The 23,484-nt window shown below is 41.6% G+C and overlaps 1 protein-coding gene across 2 annotated transcripts; it reads left to right on the forward strand.

Moving 5' to 3' along the window:
• Positions 1 to 528: 528 nt before the first annotated feature.
• SLC18A1 (solute carrier family 18 member A1) lies at positions 529 to 23,085 on the forward strand. Of its 2 annotated transcripts, XM_026519100.4 has the most exons (15): positions 529 to 686; positions 1,356 to 1,716; positions 2,339 to 2,397; positions 5,185 to 5,268; positions 6,173 to 6,265; positions 8,498 to 8,587; positions 8,832 to 8,875; positions 10,882 to 10,942; positions 11,023 to 11,118; positions 18,781 to 18,859; positions 19,798 to 19,849; positions 21,330 to 21,393; positions 21,656 to 21,775; positions 21,993 to 22,126; positions 22,972 to 23,085. In XM_026519100.4, the coding sequence occupies exons 1-15, from the start codon at positions 563 to 565 to the stop codon at positions 23,083 to 23,085; spliced, it is 1,575 nt and encodes a 524-aa protein (XP_026374885.2). In that variant the 5' UTR covers positions 529 to 562. The 2 variants fall into 2 exon arrangements, with proteins under 2 accessions (XP_026374885.2, XP_026374886.2); XM_026519101.4 differs by lacking the exon at positions 11,023 to 11,118.
• Positions 23,086 to 23,484: the final 399 nt, after the last annotated feature.

Here is a 23,484-nt window from a genome sequence, read left to right on the forward strand (position 1 = left end):
CAGCACTTATGGCACATGACATATTTTGGGGTGGTACAGACCATAGGCTATAATTTTGGATTGGTGCATACACGTGAACCATAATTTGTTTTGTACGGCACACTTATTTTTTTAAAACAATAGTATTTTGGTTTTTAAAAAGAGTGGATTTAGAGGAAAAGATTGAACAAATAATAATACAAGTAGGCCTCAGATATTGACATAAACCATTGGCGTGATAGGCATTTGAGACACAGAGCTAAGTGAACAGAGCTAGAATCTGCTTAATGTGTTAGGTAGAATTCCAGATGTAAAAAGCCAGTAAGCAGTGATTTCTTAAAAGGCAATCTGAGAACCAGGTGGAATTATTGAGATGTATAGGAAGTGAGCAGAGACACAGGCAAGGAAATGGTTCAAATACCATCCTAGTATTTGCAACTACTTGCACTTTTCATTTTAATAGTGAGTTTCACTTGTCTGGGCAGAAATTCTCCCCTCTTCTATAAAGGCTACAGAAGACCTATAGCTGTAACAGGACCTTTCATAAGAAACTGGAGAAGACGCTCCCAGCCCAGCCATCACCATGCCCAGGGTGTTTTTGGATACTCCTCAGCGGTTGCTAAAGGAGGGGAGAGAGTCACGGAAGCTGGTACTGGTGGTGGTGTTTGTTGCTCTGCTTCTGGACAACATGCTGCTTACTGTAGTGGGTATGTTTGGGTGTCTTTATGCTGGGGGTTAATTTCTTTGGGCCCCAGCAGGTAGCATACACCCTGCCAAAATTCAGCAGTGAGTGGACTTGAGAATTTTTCTTTTTATGCTTAGAAAACACAAAATAGAAAATGAAGTTGAGAAGTGTTAATGGACTTGTCTTAGGTGCCAAGGTGGGGTTCAAGCTCTGTCCAACTGACCCCAGAGCTGGAGCTTCTTGCAGTATCCTTCCCTGCCCCTACCATTTCCATGCTCTGCCATCTCTATATAAGAGCTGAAACAATAAGACAGAGCCTACCTTCTTCAACCTCAGCTGTGAAAGTAAGCATCTGGTAACTTGAAATTTTCCCCACTCTCAGCATGCATGTCCAAGAAAAATTGTGAAAACTCCATGGGTATTGATATTGTGATTACTACTAAATGTTAGCAAGTAGATGATTGGCTAATACAGAATTCAGGAGTAATGAGGACCAATTGTATGTGGGTTGGAATTTAGGTACTTAATCTAATAGGATAATTTGGGCAGGTACAGTCTTTTAGTAGGCTTCAAATCATGTCACTTAGATACCTTCCTTGAATATGAATATAAAGCTCATAGTAATGCCCCTGAACCAATTAGTGTTAAAAAGTGTTCTTAGCTCTCATCACTTGTCCTTCTTGATTTTCAGTGCCCATTATACCCAACTTCCTATATGCCACAGAGTTCAAAGAAACCAGTGCTCCTCTGTACCTTGGCCCCACCACAATTTCTCAGCATGTCCTTACTTCTCCTGCCTTTTCCACCATCTTCTCCTTTGATAACAACACCATGGCTCTCGAAGAAAGTGCACTCAGTGGCACAGCGTGGACAGATGACAATACTGGCACCATCCCCCCTCCAGTCACTGGAGCCATCCCAGCACAACGAAACAACTGCTTGCAAGGCACAGAGTTTCTGGAGGAAGAGAACTTACGGGTTGGGGTTCTGTTTGCTTCAAAGGCTTTGATGCAACTTCTGGTCAACCCATTTGTGGGACCTCTCACCAACAGGTATCTCAATGGGTGCAGTGCTCTACATGGTACTCACTGGCTCAGGAGTAAGAGGATGATAGGCTGAGGTATCATAAAGGCAGTTAGAAGGGAAAAGGAAGGAAAACTCGCTTGTCAGTCTCCAGGGCAACCAACTGTTTGGAAACCTGGTTACCCAAAGGATAACATGATATTGATGAACACATTTCATCAATATCAAATTTTCTTAGTGATGTAATGACTATTGAGCACCAAAAAAAGAACCGGTGATCAGAAGTATACTGCTGATGTTATTTCGGTACCCTGGAACACGGCTCCAAGGCAGGACTACTGCAATCTAGAGCACTGGCTTATTAGCAGTGCTTGGGATTATCCTGATGTTTCAAAGGGATATACACTCTGAGTAGGCCAGCCTTTCTGGAAAAGAGGATTTTGGCCTTGGTCTACGGGTAAATTTGCATGTTTGTTTGTTTACTTATACACATTAATATGTCATATCCTATCTGTACACTTGCATTCAGAGACGTGCATTTCCATGTACTCAAATAACTGCATTTCTGTTCCCGATTACATGAAAAAATATAGTCCAAGTATATGGATTCCTATTGGGACTGTATCTTTTTTCTTTTTAATTCTCTTTTAGGATTGGATATCACATCCCCATGTTTGCTGGGTTTGTTATCCTGTTTCTCTCCACAGTTAGTAAGTGATTTGCTTCCTCTTTTATTTCTTTCACTGATTACCTTAGATTTTTATCACATGCACTACAATGCAGAGAGTAGGGTCAAGTTAGCTAATTAGGCATTTGACTAAATGGCCTATGACAGTGATTTAAATCCTTTGCAGTTTTGGATACGGGCGTTAGAGCAGTATTGACAAATCAGTCTGGAGTTTGTATATTCTGCTATAGAAGAACAGATAATTTACTTCCTTCAGCTGAGGAATATTGTAAAGGTTGTTTTAATAGATATGCAGATATATATGTGTGTGTGTGTCAGTAGTCCCTCGAATGAGGTTAGTCCAAATACCCCATCTTTGGGAAGAGGTTGTATTATTTTGATACACAAAGGTGAAAGGCCACCAGCCAAGAATCTAAACTGAACAATAGCAACTAGATAATACCAAAAAGTCTACTACCTTCAAGGACATTAAAGCTAATAGCTTAGAGAAATAAATTTGCTAAAAAAACAAGAAAGAGAAAGACAAATAGTCTATCCAGTATCAGATGAATGTTCTAATAAATAGACATGGAGTAAGAACAGTAAATAAACAAATTATGTCTGGAAATTGACCCCAAGAATTAAAATAAGAAGGAATGATGGTGGTGGGGAGGTTAACTGAAGGGAAGGCAGCCTCTGGAACTGTTGGTGGCTCCCTGATGCCTCTGCTGACTCTTCTTCCAGTAACACATCTCCTTCCTCCTGTTTTTCTTATCAACTTTCTGTTACTTTTCCGCTTTCTCTGTTAGCTCCTCCTCAAGTTTTCTTCCCTTTCAGCATATGGCTTGACTCTTATCAACCAATGCTTAACAGGAGTTTGTTGCAGTCAAGGCTGGAGGGTTGCAAAGAACAGAAGCTTGATGTGTAAAGTTCTGAGAACTGCAGCTTACTTGTGAAAATTTTAGCTAAATCAAAGAAAATGAGGAAGTTCAGGTTAGAAATGTTTATTGAACTTCTAAAATCTCAGCCTATGCCAAATAGTGAATTAAAAACTAATAGGATTCTGTTTCATCAAATGAGACTCATAATTTTCTCCAAAAACTTTACGGAGCACATATATTATGTCTTGATGGCAAAAGCCACTGGGGGAAGATAAAGAATAAAATGACATGGTTCCAGCCTAGGAGTTTATGATACATGTCTGGGGAGATATAACAAACACCCTGCAAAATAGGATAATGCTAGAGTATCACAAACTCTTTAGCATATGGTCCTTGCTTGATTCTCTGCTATTAAATAATAATTATTATTTCCATGCCATAACCAGTGTTGCTATACTGAGTTGGCCTAATTCTAGCAAATGTTTGGTCTTTAGGGAATCTTATGGGGCATCTCTTTAGGGTTTTTTAAATACTAAAAAGAGGTTGCTGATGCCCCTTACCACCATTAAGGGCCCCTAGCTGAGGCCCATGCTTAATGTAATTAGGAGCGAATTGGTAACCCATATTAGGGGGTGAAGAGAGAAGGAAATCGTTTTGGTTTTCCTAAATAGGGTGACCAAACATCCTACTTTGTCTGGGATTCAGGGGCCTCCCAGAATGCAAAATCCTTGGCAAACTGACACAAGTTGGTCACTATTCTCAAACGACATAGGTATAGGGGTGCCTGGGTGGCTCAATCAATTAAGTGTCTGCCTTCAGCTCAGGAGCCCGCTACTCCCTCTGCCTGCTGCTCCCCCTGCTTGTGTTCTCTCTCTCTCTCTCTCTGTCAAATAAATAAATAAATAAATAAATAAATAAATAAATAAATAAAATCTTTTAAAAAAATACTGTAATAAAGGATGTAGGAATAGTTAACCTTGAACAGACTGAAAATCAGAAGGCCTAGGAGAAGGCATTGGAAGCCCAGCAAGGAGAGACCAAGCACATGCATGTTTGGGAAACAGTGTAATCACATCTGGAAGTAATGGGAGAAGATTATAAGACAGCCAACAACCAAATGTAATGAAAGGGCTAAGGGATTCAAATTCTGCTGATTCAGATACTTTGGGAGGAATTCTTTCTTTCAAGGGCATTGTCTTAAAATGGAGGTGAGACATGTCTGGTTTTACCAAGCTTACCACCAGCACCCTGTAATTTAGTTTTTGATAACATATTCCTGTTTGGTACTCAGTTTTGTGTATGCTAGTCTTGAGTAGATGGAAGATGCCTTAAGATGCCTCTTAAAGGGCATGAACTGGGTGTTCTCTTTATTTCACATCTTCTAGTGTATGTTTGATATTACTTAATACATACACACTGATTTGATTTGGCTAAAATATTTTCCAGTACTAGATAAGAGGAAATATCTAATTGAATCACAAGATACTATTTTCTACCCAATCCCTATGGTCCTTCAATTACACATAACTTTTATTCCCTCGCTGTAGATGACCCAATGGGGCCCAAAAATGTCAAAGGTCAAATCTAGGTGTTGAATATGAAGGATTGAGAAGTAGGGTCTAAGGGCATTGTACTTTTGGACAGCCATGATTCCAGTGGACGGGGTATTGAGCTTTGGGCCTGAAATGTGAAAATCCAGACTTAACCCACTGTGTGGTGAATTGGTTTGTGTTTCTGTGGTTTCTCAGTCTTCATGTCAATTAAAACGCAATCCTGATTAAGGTGTGGGAGATTAGAAAGACAACTGCAAAAACAGGGGGCAATGATCATCCTTTATTAAAACCTATACATAGTGGCTTATATCTACAATCTCATGGGCACATTTTCTGGTGGTGAGGAAACAAAGACAATTTGCTAACTGGAGCATTCTTGCTATTTTCTACACACAGTGTTTGCTTTTTCTGGCACCTATACCCTACTGTTTGTGGCCCGAACCCTTCAAGGCATTGGATCTTCATTCTCATCTGTTGCAGGTAATGCTGACATCTTACACACACACACACACACACACACACACGCATACCCACACATATACATCTCTTACCATCTCTTACTACCTTCAGACCCTATAAGATTTATATGAATAGATAGGAAAGTATCCTAGTGGGCAAAAAAACCAAGATAATTGTAGAGTTATTATCAGTGTTCTAAATCCCCAAGCCTGACATAGCTTCATCTGATAATATTTAGGTACAGCCAGCTCAGGTCAAAGCAAGCCCAAGGTAAAATGATGAAGTAAGCCAGGCTTTTATTTAATGCCCCTCTATGGTCTTTTCTCTGACCCCCTCTTAACATTTTATAAGAAAAGTAATGCTAATACTACCAGTAACACTACCACTTTGCAAAGTATCATCAAATACAATATTTAATGTAATCCTATGAAGTAGCTATTTTATGCCATTTTACACATGAGTAAATGATAGGAGAGCCCAGCCCATGCTGTCTTCCACATATCTTCTGTACTTTCCTCTTCCTTGGGCACCTCTGTTGAATATAATAGTGTTCTGTGTTTATAGATTTTCCTTTGGCCTACTCCATATCCATTCATTCAAGGAAACATGCTAGGAAATGATAAAATGCAATGAAATGCTGTATCAATGGACAGTGGTATTCTGTATTACCCTTACTTTTGCATTTCCAACAATATTATGAACATAAGGAGTGGGCAATGTGGGAGTTTGGGCGACCAGTGGGGACAGTATTTGTAAAATACTATGGGCTAAGTTTTACAAAACCCCTCAAACTGCAACTGTACATAAGATGATCCCTGAAGATATAATAGGGATAGAGGACTAAGAACTAACTGACCAAGGATTCAGTGAGAGAGGAAGACAGAGGGCTCCTATATGCTAACTCCATATGTCACTCTCCTTTCAGGTCTTGGGATGTTGGCAAGTGTCTACACTGATGACTATGAGAGAGGGCGTGCCATGGGAATTGCCTTGGGGGGTCTGGCTTTGGGAGTGCTGGGTAAGTGGCACCTGGTCCCAAATCTAGGTTCAAAGGGTAGGCTACTGCATACTTTTAGAAGATGGTTCCAGAAGGAAAGTGTTCCTAAAGGTCATGAAAGACAGGATTTTCTTTCCCTTTCTGTCCAATCATGTTTTGAGTCCTTCTGAAATTTTTCTCAGGAAAGGCAAAATCTCTTTCCCGTTAAGAAGCTTAATAGCCCATGAGGTCCTAGGAATGGAAGAAACCTAGTCTATTCCAGTGAGCAAATATCCCCATGTTAGCAGCTGCTGCCTTACCTCTGCTTCCACACAGGGCCAGTACTTTCAAAATGAGAGGAGCTCTGTGTCAGATTTTGTGCTAAATACATTGCAGACACAATCTCTTTTAATCCTCACACCACTATGAAGGAAGAATGACTGTCTCCATTATAGAGATGAGGACTAAAAGAGGTTAAACAGCCATACAAGTTTACATAGTTAGAAAATGCCAGAGCCAGGGTATAGACTCAGATTTTCTGGACTCAAACCTCAAACTCTGAGCCATAACATACTTTCTTTGAGGTTCATCCCTCATATAGATTGATTGACTATTCCAACAAGTCACATATTTTATGGAGCACTTACTATATGCCAAGGAGAATGCTAGCACACAGGGGACATAGGTAAGAAGCCTCACACATGGTTCCTTCCCTCTAGGAGCTCAGAAACTAGTTGAGGAGAAAACACCAGAGGTCTCTTCCTAGTCCATATCTCCCCCCCAACCCCAACACACACACACAACCATGGGAGAAGAGGCAACAAAAACCCTGCTCTTTGTTAATATCCATTTTCCCAAACACCCAAGTTAAAACTTTGGTTCATCCTGGTCTCCTTTTTCACTTCTCACTCCCAAATGGATAAGCCCATTAATATTCTCTAAAGCCACTTCCCCAAGGTCAGTTCCTCATCACATCTCAGTTGGAACCAGCCTACTGACTGATCTTTTGTGCCTTTCCTCCTTCCCCCAGGGTGCCACCAGAAGAAGCTTCCTATGCCCAGAGCTGGTGATATTTCTCTCCTGCTAAAAAACATATTTCCCCATTGCCCACAAAACCAAGCAGATGCTTTATCTGGATATACAGGGCCTTTGACTACTTGGTCTCAACATTCCCCACCTTTACTCTTCCTCTCCCAAATACTCATATTCTAGTGACTGAACACCGAATACTGATTTTCTTCTATTTGTTATCCAACCACACTTTAAAAAATTTTATTTAAATTCACTTTAATTAACATATTGTGTATTATTAGTTTCAGAGGTAGAATTCCGTGATTCATCAGTTGCATACAGCACCCAGTACTCATTACTTCAAGTGCCCTCCTTAATGCCCATCACCCAGCTACCCCATCCACCTATCCACCTCCCCTCCAGCAATCTTCAGTTTGTTCCCTATAGCTGAGTCTCTTATGGTTTGCCTCCCTCTCTGTTTTCCTCTTATTTATTTTTCCTTCCCTTCCCCTATGTTCATCTGTTGTTTCTTAAATTCCACATATGAGTAAAATATGGTATTTGTCGTTCTCTGACTTGATTTACTTCACTTAGCATAACACACTCTAGTTCCATCCATGTCATTGCAAACGGCAAGGTTTCATTTTTTGATGGCTAATATTCCATTGTGTGTGTATATACACACACACCCATATATATATCTTTATCCATTCATCTGTTAATGGACATCTGGGCTCTTTCTGTATTTTGGCTATTGTGGACATTGCTGCTATCAACATTGAGGTGCAAGTGTCCCTTCGAATCACTATGTTTGTATCCTTGGATAAATACCTAGTAGTGCAATTCCTGGGTTGTAGGATAGCTGTATTTTTAACATTTTGAGGAACCTCCATACTGCAACCACACTCTCTTTTATGACACCTCAATGCTCTTCACTTATACTTCTTCCCCACCTGTATTAGCCACTTGACAAAGCCCTTGTGGCCACCTGAACTCATTGCATGGTGTTTGTACAGCACCTTGTAGATTGCACCTTTACTGCTGAACTCTACTCTTTACCATGTTCTAATTATTTGTGTCCCACTACACCACCCCCACCACATGCATTTTCTCTACTAGAAAATGAATTCCTGAGAACCAGGTCTTCTTCATTTCTGAATCCCCAGAATCTTACATGGAGGTTCATTGGGTAAATATGGACAAGTCACACCAACTAGGAATTGGTCCTTACTTCTGAAATCTGTGCCTGCTTTGCCTTTCCAGTGGGAGCTCCTTTTGGAAGTGTAATGTATGTGTTTGTTGGGCGGTCTTCACCCTTCCTCATATTGGCCTTCCTGGCACTACTGGATGGAGGTAAGTCATCATAAGAGGTCACCAGCCAGATAATAGCTTAAGTCAGGTTGGGAATGCACATGCTGTGGTGTCAGTCTTGACATGCTTGAAAGATCAAGGACTGCTCCATTTTCAGAAAGAAGGAAGAAACTCAGGGAGTTAGATCTGTACATGATAGGGTGATATCAATGTGGCTGTTATTGGAGCCTCCAACTAATCAGTGAACAAAATAAACTGTCTCTTTCTCTCTCACTTTCTTTCTTAGCACTCCAGCTGTGTATCCTACAGCCTTCCAAAGTCTCTGCTGAAGTAAGTAGACACTAAGCTCCATTGCCAAGGGATATACAGAATGGCTATGTGCTAAGACCCCTAGATCATCCCTGTTAAACTATAAGAAGAAAGGTGAAGAGGAGTGGAGTCAAGGAAAGTAAGAACTATACTTGGATTCACAGATAGTGTCATATTTAGGGTAGCATTGGGGATGGTGGGGGAGTCTGATCTGATGTTGGACAAAGATGGAAGAAAGGCCTTATGAAGAACCAAGGAAACATTACAAAATTTATATATATAAACACAGAACCAGGAGACAATGACATTGGGACCTGTGTGTTCATAGTTAGAACACCTCAGAGCTAGAGAAGACCTTGGAGGCTGCTTAGATAATCTCTCCCCTGAGAACATCTTTGCAGATTATCATTCTATCATGGTTAAATATCAGAGCTGGTATTTGTCTGATTCCAACCCAAAGATGGCTTTGGGAAATCCATATCAAACCACAAAGAAGTACAGAAAATATGGGAAAGTTTGATCTAAAAACCCTGATTTTGTAGCCAAGTCAGACAGAAGTGTGGGTAACCTGGGAACCCACTATTTGCAATTGGGATCTGAAAGGAAGCAGTCTTGTGGGACTGAGCCTTTTACCTGAGGAGTCTGTGCTAACTCCAAGTAGTCAGTGTCAGAATTGTATTACATTATAAGACACCCAGTCAGTGCCCATAGAGAACGGAAGAATTGTTTGGTGGGAAAGCCCCCACATTTGGTACCAAAAGTAAGAGGAGAAATTATTTTCCTTTAGTATCTTTCTGAATAGTTTTGACTTAGATGGTAATGTTCTACATATTCAAAAAATTCAATTATTATTTTTCTGCCTGTATAAAACACCACTGTGTGTGTACCATATTTTATTCAATCCCCTATGTTTGAACATTTAGGTAATTTCCAGTATTTTGCAGTTATAAATAGTGCTACAATTAATAACCTTACCTATATGCATTTTTATAACATTGGAGGTAATCTATAGAATAAATTCCTAGAAGTGGAATTGTTAGGCAAAAGAGCTTAGTGGACTTCTTTATGTGTATTTTGTGATTTCGATCTGTCTCTTTATTGGGAATTATATATTTAGTTTTAGTATCTCTGAATTTTAATCCACTCCTGTAAGTATGCAGAGAGGTTTATTATATTAAAACTACTAAATCTACTATCAGATAGAATGTAGTTAGCACCACATATTAGGGCACAGTGCTCAGGAAGTTTGTTAGAGGGAGAAGTTTCAGCTACTGAGTCAGGGAATACAGTGGAAAAGAAGGAGCCATTTAAGACTGACTTTGAAGAATGGGTAGGAGTTGGAGCTATAGAGAGAAGGAAGGTAGTTTATGTAAAAATAACCAACCATGAACATGGTTGAGGCAAAAATAACCTGCTGGAATGCATGGGAGGAAGGTGGAGTGATTGAGTTTAATCGTAATAAAGATTTTCTGAGGGAAGGGGGAAATAGAACTGAACATTTAGGCTTGCATTTTAATCTAGATCTTCAAACACCTTCAACTAGACTTGCCAATATGGCTCAAAATGGTCAGAATGAAGCCTTCAGAATGCTTGAGGAGCCTTCTGTGCTCACCTTTGGGAATCAGCACTCTACCTGTGGTTCTCTCAGGGCAAACATTAGTGCCTGCAAGATCGAGTGGTGAGGCCCCAGACCAGGAGTCCAGATGCCCATCGTCCATTGCTGGCCTTGCTGACAATGCACTCTCATCTGGTTGGTGATCATTTGAAAGCAGGAATCATGTCTGGAATGTGTTGTCCTACTCTTTGTGACTCCCGGTGTTTGCCTTGCACACAGGAGGTGCACTGCCAGGTGACGCTGTGACATTGGGAAAGTCACTTTATCTCCTTTGACTGGGTGTCTGGTCTCTTCAGTAAAGGAGCTGACATACATGATCTCTAAGGTCCTGTCTGCATATTCTCAGATTCTATGACAATAGGAGAGATGTACACTGTACAAATGGAAGTTTTTTTGTTGTCCATGTTCTCAGAGTGCCAGGGGGACTCCTCTCCTTACACTTCTCAGAGACCCTTATATCCTGGTAGCTGCAGGTAAGCTGAAAATGCCTCTTTGGGCTGGGAGAGTCTGGGCTTCTGGGTAGGCCTGGTGGCTGACAGAACTGTCTCTCCAGGCTCCCTCTGCTTTGCTAACATGGGAGTGGCCATGCTGGAGCCCACATTGCCCATCTGGATGATGCAGACCATGTGCTCACCTGAGTGGCAGTTAGGTAAGTGACCATGTTCCCCAACTTGGGCTTGGGCAGAGGTGTGCGTCATGGGCCCTATCTCGGGTAATTGAGATGCACTATGAGGCCCAGGTCTTCAGGGTCACAGAGGCACAATGGGCTTCCTTTGTAGAATTAGAGTCTCTGTCCACACCTGTAAATCGAACCTGGGTGGGCAGGCAGCACTTCCAAGAAGCAGACCAAGAACGGCAAGAACGGCAGGGTGGGAGGGTTTTAGAGGGGCTATGGAGTGACAACATACCTAGCTATGTAGTACAGTGATGAATGACTTTTAGTCGAAAGGTCGAGGTTTTCATTTCAGCTCCATTGATTGACTAAGTAAACTTGTGCAAACCACATCAATTTTCTGAACACCAACTTTCTCATCTCTGAAATGGGCATTGGAATACTGTCTAGTTCAAACAGTAATTTGAGAAATAAATGTCATAATATGTGGAAATGCTTTACACCTGTAGAATATTAATATGCACCACCATTACCAACCACACTTTTCCGTCTTCAACTCCCTTTCCTCCAGATTACCCTTTTGCTATCCTTTTACCTCTAACAAGGTGCTTATGGAGGCCTCCAGCCTCCTCTGTTTCATGGAGAGATGTCCTTGTGACTCATCTGGGTTGAGAGAGGAGGCTCTGCCCCTTCCCAGGAAGCCTGAGGAAAGGGAACAGAGAAGGCTACCTGCCATTCAGTAGCTGTAGGGAGGAGAGGCTGATGGGGCCAGAGGGGAAGTTGATAAGGACCTGATACAGCTCAGCATGCAAAGAAAAGCACTAAATTTAATTTTTTAGGGGACAGTTCTAAGCAAGGCTCCAAGCTGTACTCCTAGCCTCAAATTGAATTTTTCTGGGATGCAAATGCCTCTGACCATGACAATTAATTGAGTTAGTTGGTGCTTAATGCAGAAAAGCATCCTCTGCCTCAAGGCTATGACAGCTCAGGCTCTTGGTGCAGGTGGGCAAACACAGCTCAGAACAGCTCCTCCCCAGCTCTTCTTCATCACACAGGAGAGAATATTAAAAGGAAACCAGCATTCAATAACTGGTGAATTGTTGACTTTGGGTTTAATTAAAATTGTCATGACAATTTCTATTAGGCAGCACTGTTTCCTTTAGGTACAGAGAGGCATCAAGAGGCTAGTGAAACCCAGAGAAACTCCTGGGCTTATTCTATGCAGTCCTCCCACCGTCCTTTACAACTTTCCTCCATGCTATCTGCATCTCTAAGTCTAGCTTCAAAGGCTCTCACATGATCTGGAGAGCTTGTTAAAACTCAGAGTGCTGGGCCCCACCCAGAAATTCAATAGAATCAAATTTGCATTTTCTTAAGTTTCCTGGTGATGCTGATATGGTATCAGGGACCCTACTGAAAAATATTGTACTAAATGCAGACAACCTGTGAAAGCTGTTTGGAGAAGAGACCGCACTTTTGAGAGTGATTTGTAGTCTGTGACTGAGTACCTCTACGTGACCCATTTTATGCCTGTACTCTCCCTGAGGGGAGGAAACAGGCCCACCTGGGTTTGAATCCTGACCACTTACTTACTGGTTGTGACCTTGGATGAGTTATTTAACCTCTTCAAACACCACCTTTTTTTTTTCATTTGAAGACATGGAGATGCTTTCAGGGTTTTTTTTCAGGATTAAATACATCTATGTATTCTAAGGGAATTAACACAGGGGCACCTGGGTGGCTCAGTCGGTTGAACATCCAACTCTTGATTTGGGCTCAGGCCATAATGTCAGGGTCTCGACATCAAGCCCTGCGTCGGGCTCCGTGCTCAGCATGGAGTCTGTTTGTCCCTCTCCTTCTTCTCCTCCCCCCCACCTCTCTCTCCCTCTCTCTCAAATAAATACATAAAATCTTTAAAAATAAATAAATAAAGGGATTAGCACAGTGGACGGAATACAGGACAGATATACTATGTAAATAAAAATTACTATTTTCATCATTGTTTTTGTTCACATTATTTTGACAGTCACAGCTATGTGTAATTCCCTGCTCCTTGGAAGATATGCTGTGAAAAATATATCCTTGTCTGTAGACATACAGTTTGGAATACCTATTTTGCACAAAATGCTACTGAGCTGCAAGCTATACCCAGGTCGTAAAGAACAAGTCACATTGGTTGAGAAAATCTCATTTAGGAAATTCCACATTATTTAAAACAATAGTAAGGAAATGTATCTAAGAAGATAGTGAGCTTCCTAGAGGTGCCTATCTCCAGATCTCAGGTAAACAATGGAGTAGTTATAGTTCTAAACTTTTAAAAATAATTAAACATAACAAGTGGGTACAGTTTGAAACATATTGCAGCCCTGTACAAATAGACAAATACACTAAGATACGCTTCATTTCCACCCCATCAAAGAGAATATTAAAATCAAACAAGCTATCAACTAGTAACTGGTGAATTGTTGACTTTGGGTTTAATTGTAATCATCATGACAGTTTCCATTAGGCAGTGCTTTCTCCTGTAGGTACAGAAAGGCGTAGAGAAGCTGGTGAGACCTGAAGAAACTCTCACTGCTGATTCTGTGCAGTCCCTTATGCCAGAGCCATCTGTGTTGTCATGCTGCTTGTGTGGGTATTGGAAATATACGAAGTTGGAAGGAGAAGGCCTGGGTTCAAGTCCAGACATTGTTACTTGCCAGTTACGACAGTAACGGTTAAGGCTGATGCTCAGAGGGCACTTATTCTGTGCCAGACACTGTGCAAAATGGGTGACATACATCATCTCATTTAAGGCTCACAACCAGCCCATCTGGTAGGAATTATTATTATCCCCATATTTCAGAAGTTTCTTAATCTGACCCAATTTCCAATTTCCCCTCCAAAAAGTCCTGGGCCTTGTAGAACCTCCTGTCATTGACAATTGTCCCCATGTCCTCAGCCTCTTTTTTAAACACTTCCATCATCTTCTTGCCCTGAGAGCTGAACGTTTCCTGAGAACAGTTTCCCTGCTGTCTTAATGGAAATCCACGTTCCTCTTGGCTTTGCTCACCTTTGCTGCTTCTGAGTCATTTCTTCTTGTTATTCTTTTTAAAGATATTATTTATTTATTTGGGAGAGAGACAAAGCGAGCATGAGCAGGGAAAGGGGCAACGGGAGAGGAAGAAGCAGACTCCCTGCTGACCAGGGACACTGACTCTGGGCTCAATCCAAGGATGCTGGGATCATGACCTAAGCTGAAGGCAGATATTTAATCAACTGAGCCACCCAGGCACCCCAGAATCATTTCTTCTTAATTCTCCTTCAAAGATCCCAACTCCCTTGAAGATCATGTCATTACATTATACCCCCTCTCTACCTCTCTTCATTGCAATCACCTATTGAGGTCTTAGTTACCCCTTCTCATTCATTAAATTGTTGACACCTGGTTCATATTCTTTTCTCCTTTATTCCTGTTACCACTTTTGGTGGCTTCAATATCCAGGTGGATAACATTACCAACATCGTGGCCTATTATTTAACCTACCTTCTTGAAATAATCTTTTGCAATGATCTTTTTCTCCTTTCCACCTTAACCAATCAAACCTTCATATAATTTTGACCTTGGCATTAATTCTATCATCTCTGAAATTTAATTCTAAGCAGTCCAATTATCAACTCACATATCCCTGTTCAGGTATTTTAATATCCCCATATCAACAAATTTTGGCTACTCGGAGGTCTCCAGTCCGTTGGCCTCAATTCATTTTCTATTTCCATCACTTCTCATGTCCTCAATTTTTATTTACTCAGCTTGAATTCCATCATGATGTTACTCTTTTGTTTCTGTTTTTTTTAATAATTTTTTTATTATATTATGTTAGTCACCATACAGTACATCCCTGGTTTCTGACGTAAAGTTCGATGATTCATTAGTTGCGTATAACACCCAGTGCCCCATGCAATACATGCCCTCCTTACTACCCATCACCAGTCTATCCCATTCCCCCCCCCTCCCCTCTGAAGCCCTCAGTTTGTTTCTCAGAGGCTCTTTTGAAAGTTAATTCCTTTGCCCTGCTCTCCCTCTGGGGTTGTCAGCCAGCACAGCATTGATTCTGGTTAAGCCAAGCTGGTTGCCTACTCCTTGCCTATGCATGAGCAGCACACTGGGCCTGTGGGAAAACACAGAGAGAGGCTATTGGTCTCACCTTACATTTACGGCTACAAATCTAAAGTAGGTTTTCACATTGCCCAACTATCTTTCTCTAAGTCCCCAGTTATGTTCTCTTTCCCACTTTCTGAAATTACTATTTTATACTTATCTATTCAAACCTCTTCCACACTCTCATCCCTTTACCTTCATCATTCTCAACTCCTAGTCATTGAGAAGTTAGAAGCAATGAGATGGGAACTCACATGTTCCCATCACTAAGTATACTCCTTTTCCTGCACTTGTACCAACATTCACTGCCTTCTTTTTATGGTTGAAACATTCCAACTCCTTCAGAGGCCAAACTACTACTACCACCACCACCACCACCACCACCATTACTTCTTCTCCTTCTCCTCCTCTCCCTCCTTCTCCTCCCCTTCTTCCTCCACCACGTCTTCCTCTTGTTGTTGTTGTTATTGCTGTTATTATTGTTGTTGTTCTTCTTCTTCTTTTCTTCTTTTCCTCCTCCTTCTCCTCCTCCTTCATTCCATCCCCTATCAACTATTTTATTGGCTATTTCTTATCACCTTTGTTATCTCCTCTTCCTTGCTAACTTTTAAAGGTAGGAGTCCTTGAAGGCTCAGACCTTGGATTTCTGTTTTTCTCTATCTGATGTTTCAGAGGTGATCCCAGCCCTTCCTATGGCTTTTAAGAAGCATGTATAAATCAGTGAGTCAAACATTTATATCTGTGCTTATGATCTGTCCTTGGAAGTCTAGACTTGTACACCCACTGCCTGACATCTCCAGTTGGATATCTAATATGCATTTCAAACCTTTAATGTTTCCCTCAAGCTCTTCCTCCATCTCCAGTAATTAAGACAAAATGAGTGATCCTTGATTTCTCTCTTTCTCTCACTCCCACCCAATCCAACCAAAAATTCCACAGACTCTACCGCCATAATAATACCTCTTGTTTTATTCCCTTCTTTCCATCACGACAGCTAAGACGGTGCATCATCTCTTTCTTCCTGGTTCTGCAGATAGTCTTCTGGCTTTTACTCTTGTCCTGTGAACCCATTCTTCTAACCACAACCAGAGGACTTGAAAAAAATGTAAATTATAATATGTCATTCCCCTCCAAGGTTTCCCATTCCACTTGCAATAAATTCCAAATTCTAGGCCTACGTTTTCTATGACTCTTCACTTGTCTTGTTGTGCTTTAGCCACACACACCTCCTTTCTATTCCTGTAACAGACAACTAGTTTCTTCTTTAACATCTTTGTATTTGCATTAGATGTTTTTATTTATTTGTTTGTTTCTGCTTGGAATGCTCTGTTTTGGTTATTCAGATCTTAGTTTAAATGTCATCTCTCTATAGATGTATTTTTTTTCTCTATAGATGTATTGATTTGATGATCCACTTGAAATCTGTAACAGACATTATGACATCTCAGTCCTAAATACATCACTTTTTAAAAAAAGATTTATTTACTTGAGTGGGGGGGAGAGGGGCAGAGGGAGCGAGGATACTAAGCAGACTCTGTGCTGAGGAACTTGGAGCCAGACAAGGGGCTCGATCTCATGACCCTGAGATCACAACTGGAGTTGAAACCAAGAGTTGGACGTTCCACTGGCTGCGCCCACCAGGCACCCCTTAAATACATCACATTGCATCTCTTGAGAATACGAATGTTCTCTTATGTAACCTTAATACCATTATCACATTTGAGAAAATTTAAAATATTCTGTGTATTTAATTCATATTCAATTTCCCCCAATTATCCAGAGAATTTTTTATGACTGTTTTTTATTTTCCTGGATAATGATCCAATAAGATTCATACTTGAATTTGGTTTTTATGTCCTTTAGTCTTTTAAGATCTTGAATAGTCTTGGGGCGCCTGGGTGGCTCAGTTGGGTGGGTGTCTGCCTTTGGCTCAGGTCATGATCCCAGCATCCCACTCGGTGGGGAGCCTGCTTCTCCCTCTCCCTCTGCCCTTCCTTCCTGCTTGTGCTTTCTCTCTCTCTCAAATGGATAGAATCTTGAAAAAAAATCTAGAATAGTCTACTTTGCCTTGCCACGCATCACATCTTTTTTTTCCCCCGGTAGCACTAACTTTTTGAAAACACTGGCAGGTTGTCTATAGAATGTTTCACATTTTAGATTTGACTAATTATTTCCTTATGATATAATTTAACTTGTTCCTCTCCAGACTGTTTATATGAACTAGAAGTTAGATGTGGTTAGATTGTAGAACTGACAATATTTTTTCTATTAAGTGGTAGAGTCTCTCCTCCCCTTGAGTCCAGGCCCAGCCATGTGACTTGCTCTGTCCAATGTGACTTTAACAAATGTGACAGAAGCAGAGGCTTGAAATGGGCTCATGAGGCAGGATTTGCCAGTCCTTGCTTCTCTTGGGGGCCCTGTGACTGAGTGGGCCAGCCCGCTGGCTGAGGAGCGATGTGTGGCAACATCTCCATACCCCTGGCCAACGTCAAGCATGAAGCTATCCGCAACTATCTGGCTGGCTCAGCCCAGAAGAATCATCTCTCTGATCCAAAGAATAATAGGAAATAATAAATGGTTATTCTACCCCCCCAAATAAATAAATGTCATGTCTCCTCAAAAAATCCTTACCAGCCCCAAATTGAAGTTAGCTCCATTCCTGGTCATAGTTCCATGCCACAACATTAAATGTTTTTCACACAACTTATTATTTTTCAAAATTACCTTTTTCTTTCATTTGTTCACTTGTTTATTGTCTGGTTCCCTCCCTTGGAATATAAACTCCCTAAAAGCTAATATTTTGTCTAATCTAATCTTAGAACACCTGACACATAGTAAAAGCTCATTAAAAGGAATGAATGAATGAATGAATGAATGAATGAATGATGAATGAGACTCAGGGAAGGTAAGGTGCCCAAAGTCACAGAGTTAAAGAGTAGCCAAGGCACAGTTTCAACCCAGAACTGTGGCTTCAAAGCCCATGCTCTAGAGCACTTGACTCTACTGTCAGAGAACACAGTGTGACCACTGCTTCAGTTGACAGAATACTTGTAAATCTGCCAGTTTGCTCCTCAGTGTAAATTGGTATGACAGAATCAGAGCTTTGTTTTTGCCAGATGTGGATGTTAAAGCTCAGAAAGGTTTAGTGACGTGTCCAGGATCACTACCAGAGCAATGGAAAGAAAGGTGAATAGCAAGGCAGGATTTACACTTCCCAGGAAATATTATTTCTTTCCCTAAGGCTGATGATGTTTTTATGCTGATAATTAGAAGGATTTTATACATGAGAACGGCTCATTAGGGCCATTCTTTAGGAAATCTAAGTGGAGAGCTGGGAGTACATTGTATTAAAGCTAAACAAAGCCCTGCTCCTGAGGAAAATGGAAATGTAGAGCCTCACGTCAACTCTTCTGGGTTTGCACAAGGATCCCCAACACACAAAACAAAGTGGTTTGGAATCCTTGAAGGTAACAGAGAGACTTCACTGTCTTTCAGTAAATAAAGTATTTTATAGTAAACTGGGCATGTCCTCATCTTAGAACTGTGTCTTTCTTCAGGTCTTGCTTTCTTGCCTGCCAGTGTGTCCTACCTCATTGGTACCAACCTCTTTGGTGTTTTGGCCAACAAGATGGGTCGGTATGTAGCCTGGGAATCTGTGGAGAGTAACAGGAATTTAAGATGGGAGAGCCTTTTGAAGTTGTCCCTGCACCTAGGATAATGAACAGCTTCTCTGAGGTTGAAAGTGTAGGACAAGTATACATGCATAAAAGCTGCCTACAGGGAGGATATGAGTGGGTAGGTGGTGAGGGGTATATGGATAAAGGATGGCCCTGAGTTGGTTGTGAATATATGAGAGATAACCTTTACTTTCCAGATGTTTGTTGTCTAGTTGACAAGCTAAAATAACCCCACAGAGAACAGCTATGAAAAAGTTCAGTACTTTGGGGGTAGCGGTTGTGAAACTGTGTTCCCTGGAGCCCCAGAGAGTTCTAAAGAGGTACCTCAGAGACCACCAAGTGGAAAGGGTTTGAGGGCTAAAAAGTATGAGTCTGAATCTTATTCCACTACAGTGAGAACAGCTTTAATTTTATCTTTGAAGCTCAGCATACAGATTTTTAAAATAAGCTTAAAAACCCCTGCTGTAGGAAATCAGAAAAGGAAAGAAGTTTGGTATTTTTTGTGGGTTTTGAGATGTACCTTGAAGACCAGATAAAATATGAATAGGAAAGAGGTAGTATGAATTGGGAAACAGCATGAATTAAGTTTGAGGGTTACTCCCAAGGGGCAAGTACCTTCTGAGTAAGCTAATTCCTCTGCTAGAGGAAGAAAGAATATGTCCCATTGCACCTCCTCTGCTTCTACTATGGAAAGAGATATAGAGCCAGGCAAGGAGGAGGGCAGGGAAAGGACTCACCTTGTTACAAACTGATCATGTAGAGATGTCTTCATCTTCTTACATCCTAAGGGGTTCCTGGAATTAGGGGTGTAGGACTGGCTGGTGTAGTGGAGATAGGGTGGCAGGTGAAAAGGATTTCTCCCTTTAGCACAGTTTGCTGATGGCTCTTTTCTTCCAGGTGGCTGTGCTCCCTGATTGGGATGATTGTAGTAGGCACCAGCTTGCTTTGTGTAAGTACAATAAGGTCTAGGAGAGAGGGAGAGAGAGAAAGAGAGAACCCCAGACATTTAAAGACCGTTTTCTTCTAAAATGATCAGAGGATTGACTTGGCAATGACTGTTGGAAAGACTGTTTCTGCATGGGTAAGAATTTAGCTCTGGGAGAGATGCCACCAGGCATCCCATTAAAGGAGGTGGGGAAGGAGGGAAGAAGGGCAATGAAGCAGCTGTAGCCAGAGGTCTGAGGCCCTATGTATGGGCACATGAAACAATTCATGTTGGTATCTATTTCTGGGGCTATTGAAGTGGTTCATTTTATGACTTAATTTACTTGTCCCACCCTAACAGGACCTCATAAGCCAACAGGGGAACCATCATATGAGTTGCAGTCTCTGGTGCCATAATGTTTGGTAGAAAAAGAAAAAAATGAAGAGCTTTTCTATTTTCAAGAGCCCCGTTCAAACTCTCCAAGCCTTCATTTTCTCCTCCCCATAATGGGGATCATAAGCACACTTGCCTCCTAGGCTTGAAGGAGATGAGACTAGAGCCGAAAGGACTGAGTACAGTGTTCAAGAAAGGCTGGAGGTCTTGATCAGGAGCATGAGTTCCACTTCATTCCCAGCTTTGCTGCTTGCTGCTTGTGCAATTTTGAGCTAGATATGTCACCTCTTTTTGTTTAGCCTCTTTCTGATAGCCTCTCATAGGACTGTCCATATAAACTACAGCCCACAGTGGGCCTACAGTAAATCTTAACCTATAATTAAACCTTAAACTATAATTATCTCTTAGGAATAATCCCTAACATTGTTATTAGCCACTAACATCTAGATGGTATGTTAGACCTCTGAGGGTTAAATGTACTGGGGTGGCAGGTTTAGGTAACAGGTGGTCAATGAGGGACCTAAGGAAGCAGTGAAAGAGGAAAGGAAGTCTTTCAGTGGATGACTGGGAAGGCAAAAGAATGAGTTTCACAAGCTTGCTGATGCAGCACCTCAAAACATGCCACCTGTCCCTCTAGACTATGGGTAATTAGTTGTTGCTGTCTTTGTCTTCTTGCCCAAGTAGCTACCAAAGTAGGATTTAATTAAAATCTTTGAGTGTCGCTATAGAGAAGAGAGGAAACTCCATTCAGTGAAGAGTGAGGACAGAAGTGTGTGTCTGGGAGGGGGGTTAAAGGAAGTGGAGGAAGAAGTCATGCAATAGAGGAGGCCCATTATTATGTATAATGGAATCAAATATGAGATTTAGACTTAATCTTGCCACTTACTAGCTTTTTAACTTTGGACAAGGCATTTAACCCAAATGGCACCAATCTAGCTTTCATATCCTTAAAATAAAGGTAAAGATTCTTCTTCATAAGGGGAAGTGATAATCCAGATAGATAACACATGTGGTTAGCATGTGGTTAATAAATGCATATCATGTGAAAATCCTTCGCTTTTGCGGTGACTAATGGGACTCCTGATAAACTCTTCCTCCTTCCCTGCTGCAGGTTCCTCTGGCTCACAATATCTTTGGTCTTATTGGCCCCAATGCAGGTCTTGGCTTTTCCATAGGTAAGAATACTTTTAAAGGAGACAAAAAGCCCCTGAATTTTGGTTTTGGGTCAGATCAGAGGAGGTGTATGGAAAGGCAGAATGAGCAGGAGGGTGGCTGGCAATGGTGTGCACTCCTAGCTCCTACCAGGAATAGGTGTTAGTGCTGCTTGGGAGGATAGCAGACAAAAAGAGACAAAGGAAGGAGAAGAAGGAAGGGTACCACAAAAAAGGGAAGGGACTGTGGGTAGAGCTGACAGTGTCCTGTTTCCTTTGGCCACAGGCATGGTTGATTCCTCTATGATGCCCATCATGGGACACTTGGTGGACCTGCGTCACACCTCAGTGTATGGGAGTGTCTATGCCATAGCTGATGTGGCTTTTTGTATGGGCTTTGCTATAGGTATGATGGCAGGGGAGAGGGGAGCACCCAGGACTTGGTGTCCCATTTTCTCTTATCTGTTTACCAGCTGGGAGTAAAGCCAGGAGGTTGATTCTCCTTGGGTTCTGGAGATATTTGACTTTGGGACATCCTCTGGGCCACCCATTGCCCCTTGCACAGTATTTTCTGTGTGATTAAGGGTCAATAAACACTTGCAAATTTGGTTTACTCCTCACAGGTCCATCCACTGGGGGCGCCATTGTGCATGCCATTGGCTTCCCCTGGCTTATGGTCATCATTGGGGTCATCAACATCATCTATGCTCCTCTCTGCTACTACCTGAGAAGCCCCCCAGCCAAGGAGGAAAATCTTGTAAGAGGCTCTGACTGTTGCTAAAAGAACAATAATCTTCTGTTTGTTTTTGTTTTTCATCTCTCTCTCATTGCTTTTCATCGTATGCTATTTCCTCCCTCTTTGGAAGTCTTTTTTGCTTCACCATATTTTCTGATCCCATTTTCACCTTTATTTTTCCTTTGTTCTTCTTATTTTCCCTTCTTTACTAACCACTTCTCCTCTTATACTAGATGGTTAAGAAGAGCCCTAAGTAAAGAATAAAAATGAGAAGCTTATAAAGAGTTGGGGGCAGGGGCCATCAAAGGCATCCTATACTTTAGTTACCGGCAACATGTGAGTCAACAAATTATCTCCCCAAGGTGGGCAAAATTCCACTGATTCATTCATTCATTCATTCATTCATTCATTCATTCATGTCTGCCATTATCCTTACCAGGTCATCATTTAAAGTACAAAAGCCTAGGGAAGAGAACCATAATTGTGATTTTAGTTAATAACATACTTTACTTTTATTGCAACATGAGGACCCTAAGGGTCTAGGTGGCTTAATGATGGATGTAGGGGCTGATCATAGGGATGGAAAGAAGACAGGGAGGTCTCATAGGGAAAGTACCAGTTTCAGCTGGCTCCCAGCTGTAGCTTATACTACCACTGTTAGAATTCAATCAAAAACATACCAGATATTTGTCTTGACCGGGGTTGTTACACCTAGGTGCCTTGGGAGGCCTGTGCCTGTAAATGAAGCAGGAAAAGAATCCTATGCTTGTTTCTTGAATCTTTTCTGAGCAATACTAGACTTGGATGAGCTAGTGAGGGAAGGGAACAGGGAGAATGGTAAAAAAATATCCTGTGTCTCGCTTCAGGCAATTCTGAGCCAGGACTGCGCCATGGAGACTCGAATGTGTGCAACTCAGAAACCCACAAGGGAATTTCCTCTGGGGGAGGACAGCGATGAGGAGCCCGGCAGTGAAGAGTAGTAGGAAGAGGTGGTCTCTGAACCTTGTCACATGTGGATCCATCAGCCTTGGACTTTAGTGACCAAAGTGACCACCTCTTTCCCTGATCACCAGATCACCACGGGCAGCTCAATAAGCTTCACGTCCCTTTTCCCTTTGTATCTCCTGTCCTCCCCTCCACAAGTGCCATTCCTTACCGGTGTAACCCATAGCTCTTCCTCTAAGCTTTCTTGCCTCAGGTGCCCATCTTTCATGGGAGGGCATAGTGATGCTTTCTCCTAAGCTGTTGTGAGGCTGATTAAACTTGAGCTGGTGGGTTCTGCAAGAGTCACTTATTCCACGGGAACAGCAGTGAGCACAGTGTGCCCCTGAAATCAGTGGGATGATTGACAAACCTCATTTCAACTGTTATCTGATTTT

The sequence above is a fragment of the Ursus arctos genome, unplaced genomic scaffold (genome assembly GCF_023065955.2).
Source record: "Ursus arctos isolate Adak ecotype North America unplaced genomic scaffold, UrsArc2.0 scaffold_11, whole genome shotgun sequence".
Taxonomy (NCBI): domain Eukaryota; kingdom Metazoa; phylum Chordata; class Mammalia; order Carnivora; family Ursidae; genus Ursus; species Ursus arctos.